The 19767-nt window shown below is 41.4% G+C and overlaps 1 protein-coding gene across 13 annotated transcripts in view; it reads left to right on the plus strand.

The window, feature by feature from the left end:
* The window catches only part of FOXN3 (forkhead box N3), a 405842-nt gene that overhangs the window by 377284 nt on the left and 8791 nt on the right, over nt 1-19767 (plus strand). For all 13 annotated transcript variants that reach the window (XM_073800140.1, XM_073800137.1, XM_019919459.3 and 10 more), the window contains one exon: nt 3652-3757. In XM_073800140.1, coding sequence (XP_073656241.1) covers nt 3652-3757 — 106 coding nt within the window. The remainder of the gene's footprint in view (nt 1-3651; nt 3758-19767) is intronic.

Genomic DNA, 19767 nt, shown 5'->3' on the forward strand with positions numbered 1-19767 from the left:
AACCCAGTCTCCAGTAGGTGCTCAGTGAGGGCTGGCTTCCTTTCTCTGTTTCCTTTCACGCCAGATGCGCCCCTGGTGCTTAGAGGTTCTAGGCACTTGGGCAGAGGACTCTGGGCAAAAGAAAAAGTGGGGCTGCATTTCTCCTTTGACTGGCAGGTGATTCCGTGGCCGTACTAGAGGCCAGGGGAATGCATGTTCCATGACTCTCATCCGCCCGCTTCACTTTCCAGGGCTCTCTAGTCTTTGTCCCAGGATTTTAGGTGGTTCCGGTGTTTTTGCCAAAATGGTGACTCTGACATGATTTGTTCAAGGAGAACGGAAGCACCGTGAGAGCAGTGGTTGCTCTTCCGGCTAAGTCTGTGACCAGAAAGATGGTCAAGGTCTTCCAATGCGGTCTGGTTTTGTCTTTACGCATTCTTACGGGCTTTCATCTTACCTGGACTGGAGACAACACAGGCCACCCCAGGATTGCTCTGGGAATGTTGAGCATGTTGATGACGATGATGATGATGAGGGGATTGATGGCTAACATGTATTTTCAAAATAGCAATGCCTTTATTAATTCAGTTAAATCTCTAAATACTCTGATAAATACCATTTGTCTCCTTCTTACTTAAGTAGCTTGTCAGGGGACACAGGCAGTAAAGGACACGCATGGGAAACACCAGAGTCTGGCTCTCAGCCACTATGCTGCAGACCACTTCCTTGCTCAAAGCCCTTTAATGGTTTTCCCAATATCCATGAGATGAAGTCCAAAGGCATCTCATGCCTGCTAGGATTATGTGCTTTATCAAAATTACTTTTTAGTTCATGTGCACATTGTGATTTTTATCACTTCTAGGCCTGGTTTGTGCCTTTGAATTCCAACTTCGACGGCACTTCCTACAGGAAGCCTTCCCAGATAGCTTTTTTTTGGGTTCGGTGTCTCCATCTTTCATGCGTTTAGGCCCCCTGCCCTAGCACTCACCATAGTATATTTTCATTGCCTCTTCAGTTTTCTGTCTGTCCCACTTAACTGTGGGGACCCTGTGTCCCCTTCGTCTCATACATTGGCAGGTAGTTGGTAGTTTAATCCATTAATTGATACAATCTGTATATGGGACTGTAATAATTTTTACGGGTGAGAATTATAACCATGGTATAAATTTTAAATATTTAAGTTTTTGGGGGGGGGTACCATTCTATGAGATTTGCTTGCTGTTCTAGGTGAGATCCCTAGTGACTGGCATATTAAATAGTATTATCAGAATTAAACTGAACCTGTGGTCATCTGACCATTTTGAGGAGAGTACCCTACAGCAAAATAATTGAAAAACCCTTTCCCACGATCCCCAAAACAGAGACAAACCAAAAACACCTCTCTTTTCAAGTAACCTGAAGCATCTGTCTACAAACTGCATAGTTCTACTGGTTTTTACATATGTCTGTCCGCAGAAGCTATTGGTATTTTCTTCTAGAAGTTGTGTAGTTTTAGTGCTTACATTTAGGTCTATGATCCATTTCTAATTAATTTTCCTAATGGTATGATGTTAGGACCGAGGTTCATTGTTTTCCAAATGGATCTCTGATTGTTCTCTCTTTTCCCCCATTGTGTTGTCTGCATATTTTTTGTCAAAAAATCAGTTGACCACACACATGAGTCTGTTTCTGGACTCTATTTTGTTCCATTGATCTATATTTCTGCACTTACACCAATACCACACTGTCTTGTAGCTTTATAGGAATAATTCAGGTAAATATAAATTCTAGACACTCTTCTAGAGTTCTAGAAAACTCATCAACTGGGCAAACTATGATAATTAGCTGCAATATCACATCATAACAGGTTTCATGCTTTTAAGATGGCTGGTGAGTCCCCTGCCTCAGATGATCTGAAATCAGGCTGATAGTATGGGATGGGTAGGAATTCCTGATCTAGTTCAAACTACCTTCATAATTAAATATGGGGAGAGACAGGGGATTCTGGAACCCTGACTGCACTAGTGGTACTGACTTCAAGCACTGGTTTCAATTTTGTCTCCCATCCCACCTTTTATAAAGCCTAGTAACTAGGGCCTTACACAAACCTGGATGAGAAATGGCAAAAAAATATTAGCAGGAGCTACAGAACGCCCAAGGAATCGGTCTATAACTTAATCCCATATTCCAGAGTGGACATTCATCCTACGTGAAAGACCTGACTAAAGGTTCAGAATATTTAAGTAAATGTGCTCTTAGAGACCTGAAAATGATAGGAGTAAAAAGTATATGCTGTGTATTTTGGGAAAAGTAGTTATTCTACACAAATAATGTCAGCTTTAAAAACTTGATATCCAGAGTGGTTTTTATTTTTGAAGGTATGATTTTCTAGAGTCTTTTTGGTAAGGTGTTTGTTTGAGAAAGCACAATTTGTCCACCTTGCCCCCGGATGAGACTGTGCCAGGGGCTGCATGAACACAGCCAGGGCTCTGGGGACTCTTTCGGATGCTGGCAGCGGAAGGGGTCTTAGAGAACACCGTTCAGAGAGGGACACAGAGATTCCGTGAGCTTGCGTGAAGTCCTACCAGAAGAACTAAGATTAAAACCCAGGTGTACAAGCCCTGTGTCAGTGTGCTCACACAGGATGCATGCCTGACCCCATATACACACACATGGAGGGGTATTGATGGTGCAGTAAGAATATTAGCTTGAACCAGAAGAAACTGCTGTTTGGGAGGTCAAAAAAGATCGAATATCGGGGATTTCCTGTGGTTCCCCTCTTCTGCACAGCCTCAGATTCACGTAAGGCCACCGTGAGTTTATATGCAGCATGGGCAGTATCTGATGGTCACTGGCGTGAAAGGTTGGCTCAGGATTAATCCAGGGATGAGTGTGTATAGGAGACCATGGGATGATGAGAGAGCTCTCAGGAGATTTGCTTAGAGGAAGCTTCTGGGAACGAGGAAGGCGGCCCTCCAGAGCGGGCTGTGTGCTTCTGAGGCTGGAGCCAGATCCACGCCACTGACGACCCTTCACTCCCAACAGAGATGGTTGTGAGGATTCTGAGATGATGAGATGATGCTGTGAGCGCTGAGGTGCTGAGTAGTTTGTAACATCAGCTCTGCTGTTCTCTTGGCTGTCTTTTTCCCTTGTTGGATTAAGGACGCTTAGAAAGATGTTCCCAATTCTGACCATGAACAGCGAAGCATGAGGAAATGCTTTTGTTTGGTCATCTGCTGTCAGGTGGTGTCAGGTTCTTAAGATCGTTTTAGGGTCTGACTAGAGATAAAAGATTACATTTAATAAATGCAAAAAAATAATATTTGAAGCCCACTTTTTAAAACTCATCTTTTTTTTTTTTTTTTCCCACCAAGGCATCAATAATAAGCTATTGGTCTGACTTGGCTGACTAGTCCCTTTCTTGAGGTGTGGTATCTTTCTCTCTTTCTGTCTCGCTCTCATGGTATTTTTTTCTGTATCTGTCTCCCTGTGTGTGTGTGTGTGTGTCTGTGTGTGTTTCTCTGTCTCTGCTTGCTCTATGTACCTATGACTATCTCTTTCTCCCTTCTCTCTCTCTATCTCTCTGTCTCTCTCTCTCTCTCGTTCTCTGGTGTATCCAAAATTTCTGACTCAGAGCAGAAATCTTCACAGTTGGATTCATGTGTGGTGTCTTTTCCCTTTTTGCTCTTTCAGTTCCTCCAGGAGTGATACAAAACGGAACGCGGGTTCTGAGCCGAGGCCTGTTTCCCGGAGTCCGGCCGTTGCCAATCACTCCCATTGGAATGACAGCAGCCGTGAGGTAAGGGAGAAGCTTGCTGGGCAAAGCCCACCTGAGGAGTGGGAAGGACATTGTGTGTCCCACGGGGCTACTCGAGGGGATGGAGAAGACCAGCCTCAAGTAGTAAAGACAGAAATAGTACGGGTGTTCAAAAAAGTTACAGTAGCTCCCAGGGACCCCAATCCAAGTGCCAACTACTCCTTCTTGGGCCATCAAATTATCCTGGTCTCTTTGCAGATTAAATGAAGACAGATGAAACTAAGTTGCTTTGTGCTAAAAAGGTGGGGTAAGGTGAACAGAAGGAAATGGTGGGCAAGTTAGTCATTAGATTCTAGGCTAGCTGGTCGACCTCTAGACTTAGCCCTGTCACTTCCCAGTCCTTTGACTTTGGGTGGATGTCTGACCTCTCTGGGCCTCAGTTCCCTCATCCACGAAATCCTCTAGTCCTGGGAAGGGTTGCGATGAAACTCACATGCAAAAAATCGTGTGTGAAAAGTGCTTTGGTAAGTGATGTATAAATACCAGGTGGCATCAGTCTCCTGCTTCTGAGACTCCAGTCAGTTGCCAAACCACATGAACTCTTCCTTGGGAAATTTCTTTCCTCCATCCTTCTCACCTCCTCTGCCAGCCCCAGAGTAGGGTCTGTCGCTAGCTTGGAAGCCTCACACGCACCAGTTTGAATGCCTTCCTCCTATTCCTTGCTGCTTCTCTGCCCACCCTCGCCCATCCATCAACCATCGCCAGACTGATTTCCTAAAATGTGCCTCTCCAGCTGTCTGCAAAAGCATCCTCCTTGGCTCCCACCACATCACCCTGATGTCCCCCTGGTCCTCCCATCTCCTTGAGCCAAATTTGTTCTCCGCATACATCCAATGTTTGCCCATCTTATTCATACAGTTTCCTCTCTGTCAATTTCCCTCAGACTCCATATACAAGGCAGCATATCCTTCATGGCCCATCACAAAAATGATTCCTTCACAAAGCTTTTCTGCACAGGCCTCTGAGCCAACATCAGATTAATTTCTCTTTTCTTGGAACCCATAAGCCCATGCTTTGGTTGTGACCCTTCGATGAGTGACCCTATGTGTGTGTGTCCCTCTGTCCTCTGTGGTTTGCTCGCTGAGGACGGGGGCTGGGTCTCACTCACTTGGCTGATGTCTCATTGCATGTTGCACAGCTCCTTGTTTAGCAAAGGCCTGCCATGCTGAGCTGCATCCCTTCACAGCATCACCTTCCAGCTTCTTTCCTGCACTTTTGGATCAAGTTCACACCTAATGGCGATTTTGCTTTCATAGTGTTTCATGTCCCAAAGGAAACCATCCCAGGAAGTCTGTTAACTGGGCCCTGAGGGACACGTAGGGTCGAGCTCCCTGACGTGAATCAACCATGTGGAGATTCTCCACTCACTTGTGTCTTTTAATCCTCCCAGCAAACCAACTACTTTTGCCAGGATGGAAGTCCTTAATCTTCAGGGCAGGCGCTGGCATTTGGAACCTGCTAAGGAGGAAAGTTGGTAGGAATTAGAAGAGTCATAGAATGATAAAAACCACTTATCCTTTCTATTAACCAGACATGGTGATACTTTCCAAAAGTGTATGGGAAGGTTCTTTTTCTTGTACTTCTCCTATATTTTTCTTAGATATCCTGAGATCAGTAATTGAATTCATAAATGGTAAGCCTCTTCCATGAAGCCAATATATCCATGCCTTGACCTCACATTATGAGAGAGACATTCTGTTTTCCGTTCTTTCTTAAAATTGTTTCTGCCTAACCTCCTAGTTTGCCTTTTTGGTTGAGAAGACTTTGAGACCGTAGACTATTCTTACGGGGAGTAACAATCTACTTTTCTGAGCGGATGCTGGGTACAGACTTTCAGTTTGTCGTCTTCAGCATCTTTTCAGTGCCTTTGAAAGCGAACGAAGCTCTCCACGTGGCTCCAGCCATTCCCTCAGAGAAGGGAAGAGCCAGGCAGAGCGAAGGGAGGCCTGAGACCGGGCTGGCCTTCAGCAGGAGCTGCTCCTAATTTTAATTCCTAACTTTAATTATTACCGTCATGGCATATATTATTGCAAAAATTTACTGATTAGCCTCTAGAAGCATTATGTAAAATATAATTTTTTTTAACTGGTTATGTTCTGGTTAGACGATAACATAGCACTACAGCAAAACAATGATGTCTTCTTTTTGGTAAAAGAGTTGCTACTCATCCAGTCCAGCCAGTGCCTCACCTAGGCTCCTTCCACGGTAAAAGGCCACAAAACAGGTTCAGGGCTAGACCTGTGCATCAGTCAGATCCAGTTGGGAGACAGAAGCCACACTAGGTACTCGAACAGAGAGACTTCAAAATAAAGAACCGTTAACCAGGTAGAAAGTTATTAACCAGGCAACTGGAAGGGTAACAGAGAACTCAGGGTATCACGGAGGAAACAGTTGTAGGAAGTAGCCACATCCCCTCGGGTGAGGTTGGAATGACTGCCTCTCAAAGCTGGACCTCAGAGCTCAGAGGAGGGGCTGGGGCTGGGATCCAGACCTCTTAGGAGGTACCACTGAGCTGGGCTGGAATCTCTGAGCTCAGAGGAGGGACCCGTGGCAGGACCAGAGGTATCTCTAAGGAGAAAGCTCCTCCTGCTAGGGCACGTACCTCTCAGGGAACGTGAAGAAGTTGGGTCTCCAGTATTGGAAAAATCACAAACTGGATTCAGCACCTACTATAGGAATGAACTGGCGCTGCAGAGGGGAAGAGGCATTGCTGGGGTGACGCAGGAACAGGAAGCACACAGGAAGGAGCGTGTCCCCTCTTCCTCCACCCCCTTCCCAGTCTCTCGAAGGCAGAGCCAGGAGTGCTGCAGAAATGTGGCTTGCCCCAGCCCAGCCTGCTCCAGCTGACGAAACACTACAGTAGTCTGGGGTTGGGGCTGAGTGACAGTAGCTTCATAACGCCTGTCCCCCTACAAAAGCACTCATAGTCGAAGAGTGACCTTCCTCAACATCACAGGAGGTTTAAGCAGAATCATTTCAGTGAAATGTACAACCGCAGTTTGCAGAAACTAAACAAGTTTCCATTTGCATAAATAGAGATAAAGAAAACCATTGTGCCTTAGCAGTCCATTATCCAAATACCAATTCTGCACTTTCCACCTCAGTTTAAGAGACATTAGGGAGAGGAATGTCACAGGCTCTGGAAGATCAGGGACCCTTGCTTATAATACCTTTGCCCTCTTTATGGCCCAAATAGGAGGCAGTGCGACACTTTCAGGAAAAATGAATATAAACATAGCTAGGTGGGTATTTGCGGGAGAGACTGTGTAAAACCCATTAAGAAGTGTTTGGAGGGGAGGGGGGGGATCTTGTTTTGCTTTTTCACATTCATTGCAATTGCAATTGTTTTAAATTTGGCCATTTGTCAGTTGAACCTAAATTCAACTAAGGTTATGGGGAAAACAGTCCAGCAGAGAATAGAACAACAGCAAACGTCGTCCGCCAGACCACGTGGCAGTGACCAAGGGTCCCTGGGGGTGTTCACATGTTTACAGGGGTTGCTGTCCCCATCAGTTCAGCTGGGGCTGGCAGGAGGGCCAGAAAGTCATTAGCACCCCCTGAAGACCTGTTTCCTACCCTGCTTTGTGTGACAGGTTTTCTGTGTGAGTCTAAGCAACTTCTCCTTAAGTGAAAATATTTGTCTTTCAGGGATTTTTTTTTCCTCCACTGAGTGGCAAAGGCCATGTTTGTTTGTCTTAACTCTGAAACTGTTATTGACATAGATGAAGTGTTACTTTTATTAGCTGATCATTACACAGCTTGTATTTGCTGGGTTCCTTTGCATATAATTATGATGTGTAATCTCCTTGTAAGAGTATCTGTCAATAGCATAATTGACTTTACAGTGTTGACATTTTACTCAATAACCTCAGGGATCGGCCCATCCTTAGACATCGGAAACCTGCTTATTTTTAAATTTGCTTGGGCAGAGAGTCCTCAAGACACATTTTCCTCAAAATAACTGCTCCCACGTCTCATAGTTTTATGCCCGTGTCTTCTGCTGCTTCTCCAGTGAAATTTCTTGCAGAGAATACACCGAATGGGACAAACAATTCTAGTCCAAGAAGAACTGTTTCTGGAACTCTTGGGAAATGGGAGCATAAGACTTCTTACATTCATAGAATTATGGGCTGCTTCCCAGGTACAGGCCGTAGCACTCTCCTGGGTCTGAGCCACCTTGTTTTCAACTCTTAAGGCTTTTTGACCCCAAGTGACCTCTCAGGTGGCAGAGAAAAATTAAATGTCCAGGGCTTGCCAGAGGATTGAGAGAGAACTGGTGGAAGGGCCATCCTTCATATGTCAAGAGAGCCCAGAAATTGCATGCATGAACTTGGGAACCAAGTTTCCTGGGTCCATAGCCTGCAGCTGTGTGACCTTGGGCCAGGTGTGCCTGGGCTTCTCAAGAGAAAACCAGCACCTGCCTCATGAGTTATTAGGATTAACACACAGTTACATGCCTGGCGCACAGTAAACATTATACAGGTGTTCAATAAATAAATAATTAGAAAAACAAACAACCCTATTCATAAATGGGAAAGGACTTGAACAGACTTATGTCCAAAGAAGATACACAAGTAATCAATAAGCACATAGAAAAATGCTCAACATCACTAATCATTAGGGAAATGCAAATCAAAACTACAGTGAGATACCACTTAACCCCCATTAGGATGGCACTGTCAAGAAAACAGGAAATAACAAGAGTTGCCAAGGGTGTGGAAAAATTGGAACCCTTGAGCACTGTTGGTAGGGTTGTAAAATGGTGAAGCCACTGTGGAAAACAGGATGGCAGTCCTCCAAAAATTAAAAATAGTAACTGACATATGAGCCATCAATTCCACTCCTGGGTATATACCCAAAAGAATTGAAAGCAGGTTCTCAAAGAGATATTTGTACATCCATGTTCGTAGCAGCATTATTCACACAGTAGCTAAAACGTGTAAGCAACTCAAGGGTCCATCAGCAGATGAACAAACAAGCAAAATGTGGTATATATACACACAATAGAATATTCAGCCTTAAGATGGAAGGAAGTTCTGATACATGCTACAATATGGATGAACCTTGAGGACATTTATGTTGAGTGAAATAAGACACTCACAAAGACAAATACTGTATGATTCCACTTATATGAGGTACCTAGAGTAGTCCGATTCACAGAGAGAGAACGTAGAGTGGTAGTTGCCAGTAACTATGGAGAGAGGGAATGGGGAGGTAAATTGTTTAATGGGGACAGAGTTACAATTTTACAGGATGAAGGGTTCTGGAGATGAATGGTGGGGATGCCTGCACAATGTTATGAATGTATTTAATGCCACTGAACTGTATGCTTCAAAAGGGTTAAGATGGTAAGGTTTTTTGTTTGTGTATTTTATCACAAACTTTTAAAAAGGAAAAAAAATGAAATGAGTAATGGGGAGAGCCTTATGGATTCATCCAACCTGCCCTCCACAGACCTTCCCAGGCCCCCTTTCTGGGTATCTGAAGCTCAGTCCCAACCCCCAGAAAAGGCTTTAGCTTGGGCTTCTGTGCCACCTTGAGGACAGTGCACATTTGTGGCAAAGCCATGGTTTTGAGGAGTCATGACAGTAGTCTAAACCATAGCCTGTTGTAAAATTATAAGGAAGCTCCATTTGATCACCACCTAAGGCTGCTTAATTTCATTTGGATCTCTAAGAACCTCAAGTGAAAACTGTACTTCCCGTGGAACAGGAAGCAAGTCAGAAATTAATGGTTCTATACATACAAAAGATTAATACGTAAGGTCCTGTCCATATAGAGTCACCAGGAAAACCTACGTATCAGCTTTAGATCTACTCCTTGTCATTCTCTTTGTCTTTCCCTTGGAGAAGGTGTTTGTCACAGGAGTTTAGGAAGCCTGCAACCTTCAGTTTTAAGATAGGGTGGGGACCAGTTATACAACTGGAGGGAAAGTTTGCCACTGATCTCTTTCTTTTGTATTGTATTTTGTTTTGTTTTTTAAAAGCCAAGTACCTGTCAGATTTTATCTTCTGAAACCATGGTCTTTGAAGGCAATTCTAAAACTCAGTATGAGGTTATGCTTAGTGGTGGGAAGGAGAGGAGGAAATATTACTAAAGGGAGCGGTTAAAGGGAAAAGGAAAAAACAGTACCAGGAGGACAAAGGATGCACAAGAGTTCCTGCTCGGCTGCCAGCTCGGCTTTTTGTCTTGACTTCTGTCTCTTCTGGTCCAGAAATCTAAACAATGACCAGCAAGTTCTCTGTGTAAAATTTGATCAGCGTTCTGGAGCTGCTCCTCGTGTTTCAAATCAATGGCATTGGTTTGAAAGTCCAGGGGGCTTTTCCTATTGTATCTAAAAATCCTCTGCTCTCCCGGTATGCAGAACTGTGCCAAATGCAAAACGGTTCATAGAGGAGAGTTTTAGGATCACTCCTGTTGTGTTCTGCGATCTAGTACAGAGAGGGGGTCACATTTACCTCAGTCTTTTAAGGGGAGGATTTGCAGCTCATGGGAGAAAATTATGCTCCTTCCTGCCCCCGCCCTGGGGGTGACCACTGAGACAGAAGTCCTGGAGTTGTTGGACCCATATGCTTCCTGGCAAGGGCTACCCAGCTGGAGCAAGCATCAGAGGCCCCTGCACCCACTATCTGAAAGATAACCATAATCCCAAATTTTGTATTTACTGTTCCTAGGTTTCTAAAAGTATTTTTGATATCTGTAAATACTGTATTTAGTTTTGCTTGGTTTTGAGTTTTATATAACTAGAATGATACTATATGTCTTCTTTCCAACTTGCTCTTTTTATTCATTATTAAGTTTATTTGGTTTGCTGCATATAGTTGTAACTGATAATGATTTTCATGGCTGTGTAATATTCCACTCTGTGGCTATACCACAATTTTTTTTAAGACATTTGAATTGTTTATAGTTCTTTGCTGTTACAAGCAAAGCTGCTATGGAAATTCCTATACATGGCTCCAGTTTCATTTAAGATGCATGTCCAGGTGTGGGAATTGTTGGTTTGTAAGGTATGAACATGCTCAGCTTTACCAGATGATGACAAATTGTTTTCTAAAGTGCTTGTATCCATTTACACTCCTACCAGCAGAGTATGATGCTTCCCATTCCTCTTCATCTTCACAAACATTCGGAATTGTCATACTTTGCAGTTTCAACCAATCTAGTGAATATGTGACAGGATCTCATTGCATTTTAATTTCCATTTCCCTTCTTACTAAAGATATTGCACAGTTCTTCATATATTTAATTGGCTGCTTGAATGTGCTCTTTAATGGATTGCCTGCTCAACATTTTTATTCATTTTTCTATCAGGTTGTTTCTGTTTTTCTTATCTTTGTAGGAGTTCTTTGTATATTCTGGATATTAATCCTTTATTGACTATATGTGTTACTAATAACTTTTCTAAGTTTGTGGATGGTCATTTCACGGTCCATAGTAATGCCTTTTGATGAATAGAAGCTCTTAATTTTCATGCTTAGTAATCATTTTGTGATGAAATCTAGTGTCTTTAAAAAGCCCCTGTTCCAAGATCGTATGGTCTTCTATAGTTTTTTTCTAAAAGATTTAAAAAGTTTTTCCTACTCATTTAAATCTATAATCCATGTGGAGTTAATTATTTGTATATTGATTTTTTCCAGCAACCTTGCTAAATAAAATAAACCGGCTTAGTAACTTTAATAATTTATCTGTAGATTCTTCTATGTATAAAATTATATCTTATATAAATAATGGTGTGGATTTTTCTAATTCTTATATCTTTTATTTTTCCTGTCCTATTGCAGTTAGGACCTCTGAGTAAAAGTAATGGTAATAGACATCTTTATATTGTGTCTTATTTTAAAGGGAGCTATGTTATTGAACAATTATAGAATGTTATAGGTTTTTTTAGGAAATATACTTTATCATAACAAAAAAAATTCCTTCTATTTTTGGCTTGCTATGATACTTTATCATAAATGGTTGTTGAATTTCATCAACGAAATGTTTACATCATTTAAGATAACTATAAATTTTTTCTCTCATTGTTTTTTTTTGTTTTTTTGGTTTTTTTGCGGTACATGGGCCTGTCACTGCTGTGGCCTCTCCCGTTGCGGAGCATAGGTTCCAGATGCGCAGGCTCAGCGGCCATGGCTCACGGGCCCAGCCGCTCTGCGGCATGTGGGATCTTCCCAGACCGGGGCACGAACCTGTGTCCGCTGCATCGGCAGGCGGACTCTCAACCAGTGCGCCACCAGGGAAGTCGATCAACCCTCTCATTGTTTTTTACTTAGTGAATTACATTATAAATTCCCAATTTTGAGTAAAATCTGCATTTCTGATATGCTTATGATACATTATATTTTTTACATATTGCTAGTGTTGGTACGCTAACATCTTAGGTATGAATTTTGCATATTTGTCCATGTCCATGTTTCTCTAGTGCTATTTTTATCTAGTTTTCATGTCAGGATTACATTATTCTCATATAATGAATTAAAGAGTATTCGCTATTAGATTCTCTGAGATTAGGTAAGATTGGAATTATCTATTGCTTAATGTTTGATGGAACTTGATTGCAAAACACTGTGGAGCTGGTGTTTTCTTTGTGGGGTGATTTTTTTTTTTTTTTTTTTTTTTTTTGCGGTACGCGCGCCTCTCACTGCCGTGGCCTCTCCCGTTGCGGAGCACAGGCTCCGGACGCGCAGGCTCAGCGGCCATGGCTCACGGGCTCAGCCGCTCCGCGGCATGTGGGATCTTCCTGGGCCGGGGCACGAACCCGTATCCCCTGCATGGGCAGGCGGACTCTCAACCACTGCACCACCAGGGAAGCCCCTGTGGGGTGATTTTTAACTATTGATTTAATTTCTTTAATGATTATAGTATAATTTATTTTTTATTTCTTTTAAAATTCATTTTGGTAACTGTAGGGATTTGTCCATTTCACCTGTTTTCAAATATGTTGGCATAAGGTTGTATCTATTCTCTATTTCATTGATTTCTGCTACTTTATAATTTCCTTTCTTTCTTTGAGCTTATTCTTTTTTGTTGTTTGGTCTGGATTGGATACTTTTATTTTAAACTTTTCTTCTTTTTATATAAAAGTTTAAGGTTATAATTTCCTTCAAACTACTGCTTAGTTGCATCTGTAAGTTTTGATATCTTTTATTTTTATTATTGTTACAGGTTCAAAGTATTTTCTAATTTCCATTTTGATTCCTTCTTTGACCCATACATGTTTTTAAAAGTGTGTCTTTAAATTTTCAAACCTAGGAGGAGATGGTTATTTCTTATTTTTGCTTTTAGTTACCTCTTCAACATTGATTATTAATTATAATACATTGTGGTCAGAGAATTGACCTGTAAGATACTGCTTTTTTGATATTTGTGGAGACTTGCTATGTGGTCTAGTAGTGTATATCAGTTTTTATAAATATTTTGTGTGTGCTTCAAAATAATATACCTTCTCCATTATGAGCACATGTTCTATGTATGTCCATTAGATCAAATCTACCTATTAACCATGTCTGTGTGTGTTTTGGGAGGGGGCTGGTGGAGGGAAGGAAGGAGGGAGGGAAGGAGATGTGGGTTTGATCATTTCTCCTTATAGCTCTTCCAATTTGGAGTGTATTTTGAAGCTATCTTATTGGAGGTCTCCATGTTTAGAACAGTTATATCTTCCTGGTGAATTGAACCTTTATGAATGTTTAATGACTCTCTTTATCTGTAATAATGATTTTTGCCTTAAAAATCTATCTTATCTGGTTTTAATGTAGCTACACCAGCATGGCACGATGTTTTTCCTCCTTTTACTTTTAACCTTTCTTAATCCTTATGTTTTTGGTTCATCTCTTATAAGCAGCATATGGCTTTTTAAAAAGTCTGTGTTAATGATCTTTACCTTTTAATGAAGATTTTTAGCCCATTTTAAATGACATATTTGGATTTATTTCTACCATCTTAGTTTGCATTTGTTTGTCCCCCCTTTTCCAGATTCCTTTCTAACATTGTTTTAAATTGATCATGATTCTTCCACTCCTCATTCCTTTTACCCCTCTTCTGATGGTTTAGAAATTATATATATTTTTCTCTTCTTTTAGTGTTGATCCTTGAACTTTTAACATGAATATTTTAAAATGTGTAGAGTTAATCAGTATCTTTAACCTCCTGATCGATACAAGGCCCCTGGAATGCTTTAACTTCTGTTCTCTTCACCTCCCAAATGATATGCTACATTTGTCGAGGACTTTAGTTCTATTTCAGTTTCTCGTTTGTTTGTTTTTTTTAAGTCAGTTGTTACTATAGTCAGCCCTCCGTATCCACAGATTCTGCATCCATAGATTCAATCAAAATATTCGGGGGAAAAAAAGAATTCCAGAAAGTTCCAAAATTGAAAATTTGTTTGCCCTGTGCACCAGCAACTATTTACATTGCATTTACATTGAATTAGGCATTATCAGTAATCTAGAGATGATTTACAGTGTATGGGAGGATGTGCGTAGGTTATAAGCAAATACTATACCATTTTATATAAGGGACTTGAGCGTTTGCAGATTTGGGTACCTGTGGGGATCCTGGAACCAAAACCCCACAGACACCAAGGGACGACTCTATTGTATTGTCTGGTCAATACCTGAATACATTTTCTTTGCTTATCATTTTTTTTCTTGCATCTGAGACCTTTCTTCTTGTTTTTATTTTTCATTTTTATTTTACAGTGGAGTATAGTAGATTTACAATGTTGTTAGTTTCAGGTGTACAGCAAGGTGATTCAGTTATACATACACATATATCTATTGTTTTTCAGATTCTTTCCCTATGTAGGTTATTACAGAGTACTGAGTTAAGTTCCCTATGCTATATAGCAGGTCCTTGTTGATTATCTATTTTATATATAGTAGTATGTATATGTTAATCCCAGCCTCCTAATTTATCTCTCCCCTCCACCTTTCCTCTTTTGTAACCATAAGTTTGTTTTCTAAGTCAGACCTTTCTTTTTGGATCATTTTCTTTTTTTTCCTGAAAAATATTCTTAAGAAGTTCCTATAGATGAGTATCTGCTTTTAATTAAAGTCTTAAATTTTTGTCTGAAAACATATTTATTTTGCCTTCATTCTTAGACAATAGTATTGTAGTTTGACAGTTTTTTTTTTTTCTCTTTCACTTTGAGAATATTGTTCCACTTTCATCTCTGTCACTGGTTTTATCTTAATTGCTACTTCTCCTTAGGTAATGTGTTTCCTTTCTACTCCTTTTTTTTTTCTTTGTATTGTCTGTGATGACTATGATGTATCTAGATATGCATTTCTTTTTATTTATCCTCCATGGGATTTGTTGGCTTTCTGAATCTGAAGATTGGTAACTTCCATCAAAACTAGAAAATTCTCAGCCATTTTCTATTCTGGGATTGGATCCTCCCCATTTTTCCGTTCACCCTGGAACTCCAGTTAGATTTATATTGGATCTTCTTACTGTGTGCCATATTACCCAATCTCTCTTCCATATTTTCAATCTCTTCATCTCTCTCTGCTGCATTTTCTATCATATCTTTAGCTCCATCTTTCAATTCACCAATTTTTTTTTACTTTTTTTGTTTTACAACTCAATTACATTGAGTTTTTTAATTTCAGGGATTATCTTTTTTCAGCTCTAGAAATTCTATTTGATGCATTCCAAAACCTGTCTGCTTGGTTTTAATAATCCAGTCTTTCTTTCTAATATTTGTCAATTCCTTCTTTTATTTTTTTATACATAGTTTACATTCTGTGCCTAATTATTGCACTATTTTCAGACTTTGCAGTTCAGATTCTATAGGATGTTTTTTCTGTTGTTTCTTTATGTTGGTGTATTTCTTTTGTGTTTAATGATTTTTTTTTAAATTGTGAACATATGTTCCTTAAAATCTTATCTGTGGGAATTCTTTGTGGCCTGGGTTTAAAGTATGTTCTTCCAAAAAGGGTTTGTATTTTCTTCTAGTAGGCACAATTGGGCACTTGAAACTAAATTTAGCTTAAGGTCTTTTGGTCCACACAGTAGAATTCTGGCCTCATACCCGCAAGACTTCAGGCTTGTGGTTAAAAATTCTCAAGGGAGGCTTTTCTTGTCTCCAGTTCCATCTGGAGCTGAGGTCAAGGCTGGCTTTTATCCCCATTGTCTGCCTGTGAGGGGCAGTTATTTTTCCCTAGGATCTCATTGAAGGCGTCATCATTCAAGGGTCCTAGCTTTTTATGTGGCATTTTTACATTCATACGTTCCTAGTGGCCTTTTTGGTGATTTTAGGTTATGAGCTTCTACTTGAATGTTTGATTAAACTTGATATACAGGAATCCTGATGGCCTCAATGTGGCTTGCTTTCTTCAAGAGAGCATTTGCTTTTAAAATTTCTGCTGGTAGCCTGGGGACCAATGCATCCAAGGCCACTTTAACCCCCTCAAGGGGCCACAGAAACCCGGGAGCTGCCAAAATCAATCCTCCTGCCGCTCCCTCCCCCTAAGATTGGGCTCTTGTCCCAGGGCTAGAGGAGGCATTTGCTTCACGAAAACCCTGCCTTTCTTGGTTGCCTACTGCTCACGTTTCAGATTCTGTCCCATTTTTTTTTAGATTTTCGTCTGTGTGTGTGTGAAGTTCTTTTGGTACATGTGCATTGATGTAGAGCTTTAAGAGTACCCTTATTTTCCAGGGAACCCAACAATGACTCAGAAATATGTTGCTGCCCTTTATCCAGTATCTTTTGTATGATAGTTGGAAGAATGCCTTCTAAATATCTCCTCTGCCAACTGGCTGGAAATGGAAGCTTCAGGTCATCTCTTGTCCTCTGTGTCTTTCTACCTACAGTCGGTTTTGGACAGAAGCGCCGCACTTCGAGTGCTGCTTCTATAATCCCATTAATTGCACCTTCTTTTCACAGTTGGCAAAAGACCAGTATTCTCAAGTAAATCCCTAAGGAGGACAACTTCACCCTCAATGCTAGCTAGGTTTAAAACCACCAGCTCCAGAGAGAGAACCCTAGTACACAAGTGAAAGGTGGAGACAACACTGATGAGATCAATACTGATGATACGATAATGGAACAAATCATGAACCCGTAAAAAAAACCAGCAAAATGGCCATGTCTGATCAGAAGCTATACCTTAACTTGTTAGTTGCAAGCGTTGCTCATTGTCGGCCTGAACTAATGTGATTTCTCACCTTTTATGTTCAGTATTTCCTGCCCACCCACCCCCACCCCCCCGGCCAATTTGACAAGAGAATGAATACCAGGTTTTTATTTGAGATGAATAACATGCGGTTCTGTGTCATCCTAGTAGAATCAGGTGGCTTTAATTTATGCTCACATGAGTGTTGTGAGTACTGTTACATAGAAACTCAGCTGAAACTGAAAAATGGCAGGCATTTCAGATGTATCGAGTGTTCATTTTAATGAATGATTTTTAAGGAGGTGGTTAGAAATCCCCCTTCCAACATGTCCAGGTTGCCCGGTTTCTTCTTTTAAAGTAGTTGGTTCCCCGGAATGACAGCCCCTGCAGCAGGAGGTCTCTGACACCAAGTCAGTGCAGCCAGCATGTCCCACCATGAACAACCTTGCATCGAGTGATTAATAATTGAAGGAGCTTGTCTCTTCCTGCTGAGCTTGTGTGTAATTTATGGATCAGGAGCCCATGCTAAAATCTCAGGGAAAGCTAATTGTATCAATATCGAGTGTGAGAGAGATGTATTTATATTGTAATTCTGACTCCGTGAAGTTACGTCTGTGTACCTGTTTTCACCCAGAAATATTGTCAAATGGTAAGTTGTTTCCTGTCTTCATCACAGTAAGCTTGCTTCCTGGGGGGGACGGAGACATTTCAGTTTCCTGCCTGAGCCGTCTTTGAGATCTAGCAGGGCCACCTCGGATGAGTCACGGGGCTCCCTGAGTTTATTCTCTTTGTCTGTCTGTGAAGTGGTTGTGTGGGGCCAGCGCTGCAAGGTGTGGGTTGTGGAATCCCTGTTGACGTGCAGTGTGTTTCCAGGAGGAACCAGAGACCCTGCACTGCACAGCCTTGAATTCATGAGCTAGGGAAGTGATTTGCTTCTCTCTTATCCTTCACTTCTATGATGCCTTTAAGAAGAAGGTCTCAGTGTGATTCTGCTGTGTCTTGAGTGCTTCTCTCATGCTTGCTTATATCCTTGTTGTTTTTTTTTTTAAGTATAGTTGATTCACAATGTTGTGTTAATTACTGCTGTACAGCAACGTGATTCGGTTATACTCATATATACATATTTTTAAATATTCTTTTCCATTATGGTTTATGCTTGCTTATATCCTTGAAAGAGAAAGAGACAAAAAGAAGCTCTCAGGCTCAGAACGTTCCCTCTTATGACAGCAAGGCACTGAAATGTACCGTTGCTTTCATTCTGGTGTATTTCTCCCACTCCTCTACCCTGCACCCCAAACGTTTTACTTAAAAATATGTTTCACCTGTGGAAAGAAAAGAAAGAGAAGCACAATGAACACCATATATACCTTTCACCCAGATTCACTAAGAATTAGATTTTTGCAACACTTGCCTTTTTCTTACTCTTTTGCTCCCGGAATTCTCTCCCTCTCCTCTCCCGCTCCGTCTCCCTCTTCATAGGTGCTCAGAGATGTATCAAATTCTGCTTAACTGTGGTAGTGAAGTGAATCATAAGGCCCATGTTGTTAAAAAAAAAAATAAGGATTCAGAACTGAATTGATTTTCTAAAAGCCAACCATAGCCCAGTCAACTCATCCAAGTATAACTGGGTTCATTCAGAACCCTTTTAGGTTAGTTCAGTAGACTAATTATTTGGGGATTTCACAAGAGTTAACCTGCAACAGCAGCAATCCTGAGAACCATTGTACGGGACTTTCATTTTCATTCACTTTAATACCTCTTCATAGCTACCTGTACAATTTATTACATTTACCCAGTTTCATGTTTGGTAATACCTCACAGGAGTCTTTCCCTGGCCACTTTTGTGCATCCAAGACACAGCCAAAAAACAGGAAGTCTGCAGAAAACGTATCGCAGAGACCATACCCCAAAGCACAGGGGCTGTCTGTACAGGCAAGCCCGTGAGGAACTTCTGTCTCCGAGCCTCTTCCCTCTTACTTTTTGCTGCATTCCCATCAGCCTGCTGACCTGGCCTAGAAGGAAAATGGGACTGCTTGGGGCAGCAGAGAGAGCTCTGGGCAGGCAGACAGCAAGAGAGGGGCCCGTGTCAGAATTCTCAGGCACCCCTAAGAGCCGTCTTCTGTGCTTGGAACTTTTCATTTTATCGTCACATAGCCCCATAAGGCAGATGAGGGGCCTGTAGAAGGTCTCACTAATAAACAGTGTTGGGATGTGAACCCCAAAGTCTGTCTGTCTTGAAAGGCAGGCTGTTTCTATAAGGACTTTGGGGAGGGGGTGTCGATCTGGGATCACAGAGTGCAAGACAGCTGCTGGGATCCTTCCGGAGCCTGCTAGGACTTTATCATACAGATGCACACATTGTCATTGTCACGGTTTATCGTGATGATCTTAAGGCATCTGGCAAGGATGGAATTTTGATAACGGCCCTCATGAATTTTGCTGGTGCATGTTATGGGGGCAGGGGGTTCCTCACCACCAGCCTAAATTTTTTTTTTTTTGTCAGATAATCTAAAATTGAACATTGGGCTCTTTATTTTTTTTAATTTATTTATTTTTAATTTTTCATCTTTATTGGAGTATAATTGCTTTACAGGGGTGTGTTAGTTTCTGCTTTATAACAAAGTGAATCAGTTATACATATACATATGTTCCCATATCTCCTCCCTCTTGGGTCTCCCTCCCTCCCACCCTCCCTATCCCACCCCTCTAGGTGGTCACAAAGCACGCAGCTGATCATCCTGTGCTATGCGGCTGCTTCCCACTAGCTATCTGCCTTACGTTTGGTAGTGTATATATGTCCATGCCTCTCTCTCGCTTTGTCACAGCTTACCCTTCCCCCTCCCCGTATCCTCAAGTTCCACCAGCTTAAATTTAACG

The sequence above is a fragment of the Tursiops truncatus genome, chromosome 2 (genome assembly GCF_011762595.2).
Source record: "Tursiops truncatus isolate mTurTru1 chromosome 2, mTurTru1.mat.Y, whole genome shotgun sequence".
Taxonomy (NCBI): domain Eukaryota; kingdom Metazoa; phylum Chordata; class Mammalia; order Artiodactyla; family Delphinidae; genus Tursiops; species Tursiops truncatus.